Source organism: Pristis pectinata, chromosome 3 (genome assembly GCF_009764475.1).
Source record: "Pristis pectinata isolate sPriPec2 chromosome 3, sPriPec2.1.pri, whole genome shotgun sequence".
In the NCBI taxonomy this organism is placed as follows: Eukaryota; Metazoa; Chordata; class Chondrichthyes; order Rhinopristiformes; family Pristidae; genus Pristis; species Pristis pectinata.
This window is the reverse complement of record NC_067407.1, coordinates 48,131,741-48,145,670: the sequence shown is the minus strand read 5'-3', so window position 1 is coordinate 48,145,670 and position 13,930 is coordinate 48,131,741. Positions and strand designations below refer to the sequence as shown.

The window sequence follows — 13,930 nt, the reverse complement described above, 5'->3', positions numbered from 1 at the left end:
AGGGTTGCATCTCAGCTTCCTATGCTCCAGCTCACATGTACCTCAAAAAAGTCAAGAAAATATTCATCACTTGAATGTTTGTAAATTAAGGACTAGTTGTACAGATAATACTTTTTCAAAAAACACATTTGTCTCTAATTGGTGAAACATTTATTACATTTCTCTCTTCACAGATGCTGCCTGACCTGCTGACTGTTTCTAGTATTTTCTATTTTTGTTTAAAGTTTTCAGCACCTGCAGTTTTTTTGCTTTTCAATAGCTTTTTGCCCTTTGGCCTTGACTCCATTTCTCAGGCCAACAATTCTAACCACCTACTGTGAGCATCCTTGAACTTACCTGTCTCAAAGGGATCACCTCTCATTCTTTTAAGACCCGGAGTATGTCTGCCCAATCATTCTTCACAGGCCAACTCCTTCATCTCATGAATCAATCTAGTGAACTCTGAGCAATCAGTTTACTCAATGCAATCCTCACTACCTCATGAATCTATAAGCCCAGATTAAAAAGAAAGACAGACTTGTGTTTGCATGGTGCAAACTACAAGATATTTTATATCCAATTAAGTATTTTGAAGTGTAGTTATTTTGCAACATAAGAAAATAAGGCTGCTAATCTAGAGTGTGCAATTAAGTGTCCAAAATGGATTGTTGGACATTGTAAATGAGGATCAGTCCTTAAGACTCAATATTCAGACTCTCCTGTGTGTGAAGAACTATGGAAATATTAATATTCAAGAGGGCATATCACAGAAGTAAATCTACACTAAAATCTGCATTAAAGCCTTAGCAGCAGATTTTGGATGTCAGAATTATGCACTTTACATGTCCCACTAAGCAGACTGCTCATACATGGACCCCATTTCTCATGCTAGTATCAGAGGACTTACTTTCCAGCTTCCTGATGAACGACAGCTCATTATTTTGCTGGGAATGTCACACATTTGATACTTTTTTCCTTAAACCTTTCAATTTACAGACTTTTCAACTCTCCCATCCTGAAGTGCTGTTTGGGTGAATCCCAGATGAGTGACACATGCAGAGGTGTGACCCCAACCAGAATCAATTCTGTAAGGTCATGGAATATAGCTGATGTATTCTTCATACTGAAAGGATGGGTGTAAAACTTTAATATACCTTAAGAGGTCACGCTATATCCTCTGTATTTATAAAACAAGCTTCATTTTCTCTCAATTATGGGAATGCAATTAAACACAAAGAGATATGAAATTGCTACCTGAGGGTATGCTCAAAGTCAATGTCATCCATTGAGGCAGTAACACACGGGCAATTTGCATGTCTTTCCGCTGCAGGGTGGAGATGAGAGGAGTAGGGATAAAAAAAACAAAGAAGTATTGTCAACAAAATGTATTACATTTGAAGCCTAAAATTCACTTCATCATTTGATGGAATATAATTATATATGTAGCAAAATATATCATGTAGGATAAACACGTTTTGGTTCTGAACAGCACCTGAGCTTTTCATTATAAGGTATTCCAGAAATTGGGGCAGTCAAATTTCCTTGAGGAGGCAACAAACTTTCTGCTCCCAGGAAGACCCAATGATAGCAAGGGTTTGTGAATAAGGATGCTGTAGATTCAGCAGCCCAGTTAAGATATTCACCATTATTAACATTGTTTAGGTCATAAATCAATTAATTCCTTTGTAAGCATTGTTGGAGTGCAAGCACTGACAGAATGAACAATATAAAGCCTGCTGGCCTGGATGCAAGTGTGAGGGCAAAGCTGAAGGGAATTGTAATATCACTTCTTAGCCCAAAACTCACCATATTCTTAGGTATTTCACATAAGCAATGGATCTTTGATATGGGTTGTTATCTACACAAGGTACAACTGATAACATCTAAAGACAAAATACAAAATTAAGGTACTTGGACTAATAAATTAATATCCCTAAGGTTTCTGCTTTGCCTAACATTTTAATACAAGCATCCTCAAATGTTTGGACCATGATACTGCATGAAAAGAATGCTTCCAAACGAGAAAATCAAGTTTAATGCTTTTGATATTAATGCTAGGAAATGAAGCCTTTTCCTGTTTTATGCAGTTTGTCTTATTCAAGTACTCCCAGGTCAGATGTAACACAGTCAAGTTCAGAATAAACATCAAGCCAACCAAAAACCAGGAGATTAATTTGCTCGACATGGCTCTGCTCCATGTAGTTCAACAATTTATGTGACAATGTTTCAGAACAATGTAAGTGACACATTGTGTTTTCCACACCAGTCATCTTTCAACCATTCGGAATGAGATGGATCATTTACAGATACATTTAAACCTGTTCGGCGGACAAACAGGAGAAACTAGTTTGAAATTTAATTTCACATAACATCACCATACCCAGCCAGCAAAGGAAACCGCATCCAGTCAATAGAGACTGAATACAAACTAATACTCAAGTGGTAAAAATGCAATGCCTAACCCAGGTACTACTTCATTGACAAACACATGTTGCTTTGCCAGGAAATTCACCACAACCACACAAATGAACAATTCACATTCCCAGGAACTTGAAAGAATCTAGTATTAATTAAAAGGTATGTTTTCTTCCTGCACCTCCATGTAGTTGAGCCAAAACAACATAGTTTTGGCACTTAGCCATATGAATATTAAACTTCATATTTTATCAATTCACTGAAAAATCTCCTTGCTGATACTGATATACTTTTACCTCCAGACACAATATTCCCAACACATCTCGCTTCATGTCCCTCCAGCTTCAATCTATCATTAACTGCAAATTGTTAATATCTCCACCAGTCATATCACCTATGCCAAATCACACCCACTTACCTACCTGTTCACACCAACACCCTGCACCCCCATCCCAATTGCTCGATCTACAAAGTTGTTTCACATTTTTCTTCACCTTAGCGCTGGTTCCTCTAGTCTTAAGTGACTTCCAGTGCCCTGTGATTCATTGACCTTGGCCTCCTTTGCTTTGCACCCTGCCTGTTCCATGATTATTGGCAGAGGTCTCAGCTCTATACTAATTAGATATCCCTAAACATCCTAGTCCAACATTTTGCCTTTAAATTTGCTTATACAAACAAATCATTCAGCTACTTCTGCTAACTCTCTCCCTCAACAGATCATCGTCTAGTCTTATTTCATCTCCCAAATACGTTGGAATTTTCTTTTGATGTTAGAGGAGCTCCATGTATACAAGCTGATGTGGCTGTAGTGAACAGCTACCCTAAGTGACTGAGCATTTTTTCCTGGCTGTACAGACTTTGCCCAGCAATCGATGTGAGCTGCTGCCACAAAACAAAGCTATTGGTAGTAGTTTTGTTGGAAAAAATTAGCATGCTTATCAGGTGAGCTGCTCTGGAAACCACCCTTGAAATGTCAACGGGTGGATCCCAGACAAAACATACGCAGCCAAAGCAAAACAATCTGCTGTTTGGTTTCTATGCAACATGAAGCTTTTTATCACTTTAGCACAATTGGAAATTATTAGAGAAAAAGAACACAAACAAAGATTAAAGCAGAAAAAGTACTCAACCTATTACTCAAATGGTCCACTGGAGAAGGAATGCAACACCCAAAAACCTGCCAGTTTGTAATAAAAATGTTTTGCTAATCATTTTAAATAGGGGACAGTAACATTTCTACTTACTCTGGTCTAATTGCAAGTCCAGTTCCATACCATGCAGTTAACTCTTAATACCCATTGCGAAAATAAGGGTGGGCACTAATGCGAATTTCCCAACAATAGCTTTTAAAATGTTGAAAAATAGGTAAACATTTTGAGTATGAGAATTTAGACCAGAACAGAAATACCAATGACCTTAAACTATGACAAGCGACTATCCTTTCAAAAACTACCTGATCAGCTGTCTTTGTCAATTGATAGTGCTTGGCCTGCACTCTGTGAGCATTTCACTGGGAAAGTAGTTATGCAACAGTGCAAGGCAAGGGTTAAGGTGCCTCCCTCCCTGTTCATAACCCCTTTTTAGCTTGCTTCTCACAGTGTTAGGAAACGATCAGAATTATCTTTTTCACTGTTTACGATTAGTCAGGGGAATTCTGTAGCCCTCTCTGAATCCTTATCTGTGGAATGTCTTTACCTCAAAAGTATAAGATATGGGTGGTTAGGCAGAGGCAGGATAATTAACTGAAGAGTAGCCACCTGAACTTTGCAAGGGCAGTTCCTGACGTCCAGCCAAGGACAATGAGTGGATAGTTTTGAAAAACTGTATACAAGGAACTCGGGAACGTTCCTTTATGGGACAGCACCAAGGGCCTGGTCGCAACCAGTGCCAGGGCATAATTGTGAGACCACCGGCTATCGAATCAGGAGTCTCCGACGAGCAGAACAGGCGAGTTAAGACATCCTATCTTGATATGTTGCTAGTTTGCCTTGTTTTAACTTTAAAAAATTGTAGAGGTCATCTACTACTTTCTGTGTGGTGTTCTCTTTCTCTTTCCGATAACACGTGCTGAGTCTAAACGAACCAGGACAACAGAGTGAGTCATTCCATTACAGATGTGTTGTATAAAATTAGCAAATCAGAATTTCTAGCACACCAGTTATGGACGGGCTTGGACAACTGCATCCTCTTCGTTTCACAGGGCTTCAGCTTCAAGTTTGCTATTTGAGGATGACATGCAAATAGGAAGCTTTCTGTATTGCAATACCAGTTAATTTCAAATAAACACATGCAAATGTAAAAGTAACTAAATTTACTCAACTGAGTATGACTATAGATACACTTCTATTGTAATATGTTGTGGTATGAAGAATATTGGCAGAACATGTGTGCGGGGTGGGGCAGATTGGAAGAACAAGCCTGAGAAATGGAGGAGAGCAAGCAGAATGCCGATAATTAATCACCCAATGCAATGGAGCTACTGGTCAAGCACACACAAGGCTGAATAAAGCTTTACTGGGATTGCTGCCTATGGTCTCCAACAGCCTGCACATACCTGTGTCAAATGTAAAAGGTCGGACACGCTGACTCTTCACTCCAGAAATATGGGCTGCACTGTTCATAAACATATTACCAGGAGATGAGGGGTAACATTTAAGAGGAGAAGCGGGAGAAAGTAGAGCAGCGAATTTACGGGGTTATTGTAAAGAAATCTTCAAGCTTGTGATGAGGTACCTGGTTACAATGGTTTGTCTCTAATCATTGGTAAGAGAGCACAACATTTAAGATAATCACAAAAAAGTTTGGATTTCCCCAGACAAGCTTGCTGAAATGCAAAGTGGTTTATCACAAAATGTTACTGAAGAGAAGCCATAATTATTCAAATTGGTTTAAAAAAGGTATTAGGAGCAAATAGATCAGTCTCAGTACCTCATAAGGAAGAAAACATTAGCACAGATTTGTTAAGCCAAATGGCCGACTTGTGTGTCATAATAATTCATAACTAATTTAACCCAAAACTTCCTTTATCTGTTACCTATAGCTTTGATTATGGTATTATGAAAATTGTTTTGGAAAATTTGTAACCCACCAGAAAGACAGGCTGTTGTGTCCATCCACTTCAGCAGTTGGCCTACACTCAGTTCTCCACAGTGATTGGCATGACAGGGCAGGATAAACTGACTCATCTTTACTTCTGTTGGATTTGTGTACTTATCTCCATTTTCTAAAATAAAGAGTGGCTCCTCCAATTGTTCACTTCCCGCCATAATTAAATTGAGGAAATCCTGAGAAGGGGGCAAAATTTGGAAGATGAGCATTACTGTAGGAAAATGCACAGAGTTATAATGATGATGGTACTCCAGGATCCCAAACATAAATAAATCACAACCTAGTTTCAAATGAGTACAGAGTGCCACCGCACCTCAGAATATCACAATTTGGGGAAAAATAAAATAGAGAATCTGTCTTAATGTCAGAATTGTGAGGAAGCATGAGGTGCGTAGGAGTAGCACAATTTCAGTTTTTGGAGAAGTATGGAAGCACCATTTCAGAAGAGCAATGATACAATGAGATATGCCAGCCATGAACTGCAGATTGTAGAGGAAATTAAATTTTTTGACTTTTGATTACTTTATTTGTAGTCTACCATGAGACTATCATAGGATCTAATATTCTCCATTTGTTTCAACCATAAATTCAGTAGCCCTTTGCTCACAGCAAGGAGTACATGTAATTGAACAAATCAGTGAATTGACAGAACTGCTATATTCAAGACATATTCTTTTGTGGATTTATGAATTTACTACGTGACACTGGTCAAAATCATTAATGGAGTTAGCTCATTGATTTCACGGAATTGTAACTGGGCTTGATGGGCTAAATGATGTACCTGTATTCCTATGTTTTTAATTTTCTCTTATATTTTCTATCTGTCTTCTATAATCAGGACTACAGTTGCTTCAGTCCCAAATCCTGACATGCAGTGGACAACAAGGAGAGAATCAACCAACCAATTCAGTACAATTCCTTACTGGGCAATGAAATAAACCAGGCCTTAAAAGAGCAAGGCCATTGTTGGTACTCATCAAATTTGAAGCAATGCTATTTTAGTTTTGGACCTCTTCTATACATTTGACAAGCATGCAGTTTGTTTGGGTGCATGAATTACCTACACCTTTGCTAGGGGGCCTTCAGACCTATTTTTAGTCAAACCATTAGAAGCTATCCAGGCAGAACCAACTGGTAATATACAAAGTGCTGGAGGAACTTGGCAGGTCAGGCAGCATCCATGCAGGGAAATGGACAGTTGACACTGCAGATCGAGATCCTTCATCCAGTCCAGATGAAGAGTCTCGATCCGTTGACCGTCCATTTCCCTCCATAGATGCTGCCTGACCCACTGAGTTCCTCCAGCTCTTTGTGTGTTGCTCCAGATTCCAGCATCTGCAGTCTCTTGTGTTGTCAACTTGTAACATGTTCTGACTGTACATCATAATAACCACTTTGTGTTCTGGGCTTTGGTTAAATTCCAGCTAGAAAACCATGTTTAATTTTGGACACAAAACCTCAGGAAACACAACAAGACATAAAATGCTGGAAATACTCAGCAGGTCAGGCCACGTCTATGGGATTAGAAACAGCGTCAACATTCCAGGTTGAAGCCTGATCTGCAGAGTATTTTCTGTCTTTGTTTAGATTTCCAGCATCTGCAGTTTCTTTGATTTTCATCTCAGGAGGTACATTGGCTTTGGAGTCGACACTAACAAATTCACCAATTTGACACCAAGGCTTAAAGGCCAAATCAAGATTAAAGTCTGGAAGGATGAAAATTGATCTAATCCAAGATTTTAAAAGAAAAGGCTGGATACAGGAATGCACAACCACTGGCAAAATCTTAAAATTGAACCAAAAGCATTTCGGAGTAAAATCAACAAATATTTTTTCAAACAAAGAATTGATGAATTCTATAATTTTCTCTACAAAAGGATGCTGGGGATAAGATTGATTGTTAGTCAGTAGCTCTTCTACTCAGAAGGTCATGCAGTGCTGGTCTGAGGAAGCAGATGAGCTCCTATGTGACTGCTTTGAGACAGTGGCTTGGTCCATGTTCAAAGACTCAGCTGCCAGCCTAGATGAGCATGCCACCACCATCACAGACTTTATCAGCAAACGTGTTGAGGACCGTATACCAAGGAGGACAATACGGTGTTCCCAAACAGGAAACCATGGATGAACCGGGAAAATCCACTCCCTACTGAAGTCGAGGACTGCTGCACACAAATCTGGTGATCCTAATCTGTACAAGAAATTGAGGTATGACTTTCAGAAAGCTGTCAGGGATGCCAAGAGGCAATACCGACTCAAAATAGAGTCCCAGACCAGCTGTCAGTTATGGCAGGGCTTACATGCCAATAACAGGCTACAAGACGGTCAGGCTGCATAGTTAACAACAGCGCATCCCTTCCTGATGAACTTAACGCATTCTATGCGTGTTTTGAACAGAAGGAAAGTGGACTGTCACCACCCACCCTGACAGACTCCAATTCAACTGAACCAGTAGTCACTGTTGAGGACGTAAGATCAGTCTTCCGGAGAGTGAATACGAAGAAAGCATCTGGCCCAGATGGTGTCCCTGACCGTGTGCTCAGATCTTGTGCTGATCAACTGGCAGATGTATTTGCAGACATATTTAACCTCTCCCTACTTCAATCTCAGGTTCCCACCTGTTTTAAGAAGACCACTATCATCCCGGTACCAAAGAAAAGCAAGGTAACATGCCCTCAATGACTACTGACCAGTGGCTCTGACATCCACCATCATGAAGTGCTTTGAGCGGCTGGTCATGGCACGCACCAACTCCAGCCTCCCAGACAATCTTGACCCACTGCAATTTGCCTACCGCTGAAACAGGTCTATAGCAGACGCCATCTCCCCTGGCCCTACACTCAGCTCTGGAGCAGCTGGACAGTAAAGACACTTATGTTAGTTTATTGACTACAGCTCTGCCATCAATACAATAATCCCAAGCAAACTTGTCACCAAACTCAGAGACCCAGGACTCAACACCTCCCTCTGTAACTGGATCCTTGACTTTCTGACCAACAGACTGCAATCAGAGGATAAGCAGCAATACCCCCGGCACGATTATTCTCAACACTGGTGCCCCACGTCTGCATCCTCAGCCTCTACTCTACTCCCTATACACTCATGACTGTGTGGCTAAGATTCTGCTCTAAATCCATCTACAAGTTTGCAGATGATACCACCGAGGTAGGCCGTATCTCAACGGCAATGAGTCGGAGTACACAAAGGAGATAGAGAGCTTAGTGGAATGGTGTCATGACAAAACCTTTCCCTCAATGTCAACAAACAAAAGAGCTGGCCATTGACTTCAGGAAAGGGGGCGGTGTACATGCACCTGTCTACATCAACGGCGCTGAGGTCGCAGAGGGTTGAGAGCTTCAAGTTCCTGGGAATGAACATCACCAACAGCCTGTCCTGGTCAATCACGCAGATGCCAAGGCCAAGAAAGCTCACAAGTGCTTCTACTTCCTCAGGAGACTAAAGAAACTTGGTTTATCCCCTTTGACTCTCACCAACTTTTATCGATGCACCATAGGAAGCATCCTATCTGGATGCATCATGGCTTGGTACGGCAACTGCTCTGCCCAGGACCGCAAGAAACTGTGGACACAGCCCAGCGCATCACAGACACCAGCCTCCCTCCTTGGACTCTGTCTTTACCTCTCGTTGTCTTGGTGAAGCAGCCGGCTTAATCGAAGACTCTACGCACCCGGGTCATTCTCTCTTCTCTCCTCTTCCATCAGGTAGAAGATAGAAGAGCCTGAGGGCATGTACCGCCAGGCCTAAGGACAGCTTCTATCCCACTGTGATAAGACTATTGAACGGTTCCCTTATACGATGAGATGACTATGACTTCACGATCTACCTTGTTGTGACCTTGCACCTTATTGCACTGCACTTTCTCTGTAACTGTGACACTTTACTCTGTACTGTTATTGTTTTTGCCTGTACTACATCAATGCACTCTGTACTAACCCAAAGTAACTGCACTGTGCAATGAATTGACCTGTACGATCGGTATGCAAGACAAGTTTTTTCACTGTAACTCGGTACAAGTGACAATAATAACCAATACCAATACTCTAGATGAAAATTTAAAAACTGCAGATTTTGAAATCTGAAATAAAAATAGAAAATTCTGTAAACACTCAGTGTCTGTGAAAAGGAAGAAGACAAGTTAGTTTTTAATATGAGATTTTAGATAACATCAGAAGGAAGCCGAGATGGATCATCTACTCGACACTTCTAACTGAATGTTGTCATGAATGCTTCAGCACTCACATGTTGGGCCCATCATCAATAAGAATGGGGATTCTCTTGCGTCTCCTCCTCCTGTTTAGTCACAAACAACTATACACCAACTGGACAGGCAAGACTGCTGAGCGATGATCTGATCTGCTAGTTATGTTTTAATTTAGCTCTGTCCATTGCATGTTATTTTTACGTTAAGCACATAGTCCTGTGTTGCAGCTTCACCATGTTGGCACCCCATTTTTAGGTGCACTTGGTTGATCCCCTGGCTTGACTGTAATGGTATAGTGCAGGATACATCAGGCTACAGATTACAGACTGTGGTAATGTATATTTGTGCTGCTGCTGATGGTTCATAGTGCTTCATGAATGCCATTTTGAGCTGCCAGTGTAGTTTTGTCTACTTAGTGCAATCTCAGTGACAACTGAGAGTTTTCAGCATTTTCTGATGTATTAATGTTTTGATTAGTATATCCACAATGGAGGTCATCCTCAATATGAAGACGGCACTTTGTCTCTACTATAACCCTGCAGTGGTTCCTTCTGCCAACGCTAACTTGCATCTCTTGTCAGTTCAGATGTCTGGGTTGTTAGTCTGGGAATCTATTCCCTGTAAAATCACCTTAAGTTTTTGCTAATATTTTGCTCTGTCCAAACTGGCTGATATGTTTCCCTGCATAACAAAAGTGACAATACTTCAAAAACATTTACACAATTTTCAACAGTCATCAGCTTGAAATACCAATTCTGTTTTGCATTGCCCTGATCTGCTAAATATTTCCAGCATCTCCTGGTTCTATTTCAAGTAAGCATTTTTATTTGCAAATAAAAACTGCAGCTGCTGGAAATCTGAAATAAAAACAGAAAATGCTGGAAACATTCTGCAGGTTAGGCCACATCAGTGGATATAGTAAGCTTTTTAGGTCCGGGACCCTTCATCTTTCCACATGTGCTGTCTGACCTGCTGAGAGTTTTCAGCATTTTCTGTTTTTATTACTGTTTTGATTAATATATCCAGACGATGTAAAAGTTACAGATAAATGCAAGTCCATTTGAATTTTAGCTTAAAGCCCAAGTACTTGCCTCATTTAATAGCGATTGAGTATACTCACAGCTGAAAGTTCTAATCAATACTGTGAACTATGGTAGATCCTAAATTCGCACAACCATTGGAATACTTTTAAAAACTGATGAAAAAGTAATAAACAATTACTGAAACATTACAAAAACCTAGCTCAGTACTGAGGGACTGCTGTACTTCTGGAGGTGTTATCTTTCAGGTATTAAGAGTCATAGAGTTATACAACACAGAAACAGGCCCTTTGGCCCAACTCGTCCATGCCAATCAAGGTGTCTTCCTGAGCTAGTCCAATTTGCCTGCATTTGGCCCATATCCTTCTAAACATTTCCCATCCGTGTACCTGTCCAATGTCTTTTAAATGTTGTAATTGTACCCACCTCTACCACTTCCTCTGGCAAGCTCATTCCATGTACCCACCACCCTCTGTGTGAAAAATTTCCCTCTCAGGTCTCCTTTAAATCTTTCCCTTGAATCTATGTCCTCAAGTTTTAAACTCCCCTACCCTGGGAAAAAGACTATGACAATCCACCTTATCTATGCCCCTCATGATTTTATACACCTCAATATCCTTTGCTCCAGGGAAAACAGTCCCAGCCTGTCCAGTCTTATAACTCCAGCACTGGCAACATCCTTGTGAATCTTTTCTGCACCTTCTCCAGCTTAATCATACCCTTCCCATAGTCTGGCAACCAGAACTGCACACAATATTCCAGATGCAGTCTCACCAATGTCTTGTACAGCTGTAACATGACAATCCAACCCTTGTACTCAATGCCCACTCTAATGAAGGCTGGCATGCCAGATGCCTTCTTCACCGCCTCGTCTACCCGTGTTGCCACTTTCAGGGATATATTAAATCAAGACCCTATCTATTTGCAAAACATCCCAATCCACTATTTTGGAGAAAAGTGGAGGTGTTATACCAGATACATTGGCCAATATTAATCCTTAAACCAACATTACTAAAACACGAAATGAAAATATTAAAAAACTACAGATGGTGGAAACATGAAATAAAACAGAAAATGCTGGTGGATAGAGAGACAGATTTAAGTTTTCAGGTCAGACACTTCATCAGTTCCAAACTGTTAACTCAGTTTCTCTTTCCACAGATGCTGCCTGACCCACTGAGTGTTTCCAGTACTTTCTGTCTTTACTGCAGGAAAACTGGTCATTTTCACAATGCTGTTCATGAATAATTGCTTTGCATAAATATTTGTGCCGAGTTTCCTATGACACAAAAATATTTAATTGCCTATGAAGCACTTTAGAACTGTGGGGGGAAAAAGGGTATGAAATGCACTACAAAGCTATGTGTAGAGGAAAATACTATCCGTATATGTTTTGGTTACATTACATGGCTTGAGTAACTTGATCATATAGATTGACACAGTTCTGGTCAGGCATTAGGGAGAGTGGGAGGAGGAGGAGGAGAAAGAGGGGAGAGGGGGAGAGTGGGAGGAGGAGAAAGAGAGGGGAGAGGAGTAAGCAGCGACCGACTTTTTCCCGGAGTTCCGCTCCCAGGAACAGGCCGAGCTAAACCAACAAAAACTTCCCTTCTCCATATTGGCGTTTACATAGCCGCGCCTCCTGACCAAGCCCGAGATTGAGAGAGGGGAGCGGCCTTCAGGATATCGGGACTGAAGCAGAGGTACCTGGCTGCCTGATAGTTGTGCTTACTCACCTCAGACACCACTAACCCAACGTCCCGCCGGAGCGCACCTCTGACTGCGAGGGCAGTGAAGCGCGCTGAATGAGTGCACCGTCGCCGCTGAGCCAATCCCGGGTCCGCTACAAAGCGGCTCCACTACTCGGAGCGCACGCTGCGTATTTTACTCACTTCTAAAATGTCTCTTTGGAATTATGTGGGCCAGATATCATTTACAACTTGGCAGAGCACTGCCGTCAGATTCCGTCCTTTGATCTATTCAAAATTATTATTCTCTACAACACTCCATGTGGGGGAAAAACTTGCATTTGTATGGCGCCCGTTGGCATGAACATTTGGAAAGCACTCCGCCTAGTGTTGAACAGATATAATTTGGCACACAGACTCACCAAAGGTAGGGTTTAAAGAGAATTGTGAAGCAACAAACGAGTGATGGGCGGCAAGGACGTGATGGGCCGAAGGGGCTGTTTCTGCTGCAGAGTATGACTCTAGGAATAGTACAAAAAGGTGGAGAGGTTTTAGGAGGAAATTCTAGAAAACAGTTTTGATGTCTGGAATGGACAATGATGGAGCGATTAAGTAATAGAGTGCCATAGGTCGGGATTTGAAGAGACAGAGTTCTTCAAAAATATTCATTTTGGGGGATCTGGTTGTCACTAGCAAGGGCAGAAGTTATTGACAATCCCTAAATGCCCTTGAGAAGGTGGTGTTGAGCCATCTTGAACTGCTGTTGTCCTTTGGTGAAGTAGTGCTGTTTGGGAAGTTCCAGTGTTTTGACCCAGGGACATTGAAGGACCAGCAATGTATTTCCAAGTCTGGATGGTGCATGACTTGGAAGGCAACCTGTGCTCCCATGTGCCTGCTGCCTCTCTTGGTGGTAGAGGTCTCAGATTTGTGAGGTGCTGTTAGAATAGAGTGGGTGGTATGCAATCCAGCCACTGTGCAGCAGTGGTGAAGGGAATAGATGTTTAGGTTTGTTGGGGTGCCAATCAAGAGGGCTGCTTTGTCCTGTGTGGTGTTGAGCTTCTTGAGAATTGTTATTGCAGCACTCATCCAAGCAGGTGGTGAATATTCCATTACATTCTTGACTTGTGTGTCGCGTACAGTGAAAAGCTTTGGAGCGTCAGGAGATGAGTCACCAGCCACCAGCTGCCCAACCTCTGACCTACTTTTGTAACCACAGGCTGGTCCTGTTGAGTTAATGGTAGTTTTCTAGATATTGATGGTGGGATACTCAGCCATGTTATGGGTGGTTTAAAGACTCTTATCTTGAAAGGTCATTGCCTGGCATCTTGATGCCGGTACACATTACATGCTATTCCTTCACCCGTGCCTGAATGTTGTCCAGGTCATACTGCACACAGGAATGCTGCAAGATGCACACAAGTTGCTTCATTTGCTGAGGAATTGTGAATGAAATTGGACATTTACACTAAACATCTCCACTTTTT

The 13,930-nt window shown here is 41.4% G+C and overlaps 2 protein-coding genes across 2 annotated transcripts in view; one reads left to right on the top strand and one right to left on the bottom strand.

Annotated features, from left to right (window-relative positions):
• The window catches only part of acot11a (acyl-CoA thioesterase 11a), a 59,389-nt gene extending 46,764 nt beyond the window's left edge, over positions 1-12,625 (bottom strand). Inside the window, 3 exon segments of the mRNA XM_052011455.1 lie at positions 1,234-1,303; positions 5,483-5,678; positions 12,495-12,625. Of these exon segments, the coding sequence (XP_051867415.1) occupies positions 1,234-1,303; positions 5,483-5,660 (248 nt within the window). The 5' untranslated portion in view covers positions 5,661-5,678; positions 12,495-12,625.
• Positions 12,306-13,930, top strand: part of keap1b (kelch-like ECH-associated protein 1b) — a 30,953-nt gene continuing 29,328 nt past the window's right edge. The window contains exon 1 of the mRNA XM_052011454.1: positions 12,306-12,461. The gene's annotated coding sequence lies outside the window, so the exon portion shown is untranslated. The remainder of the gene's footprint in view (positions 12,462-13,930) is intronic.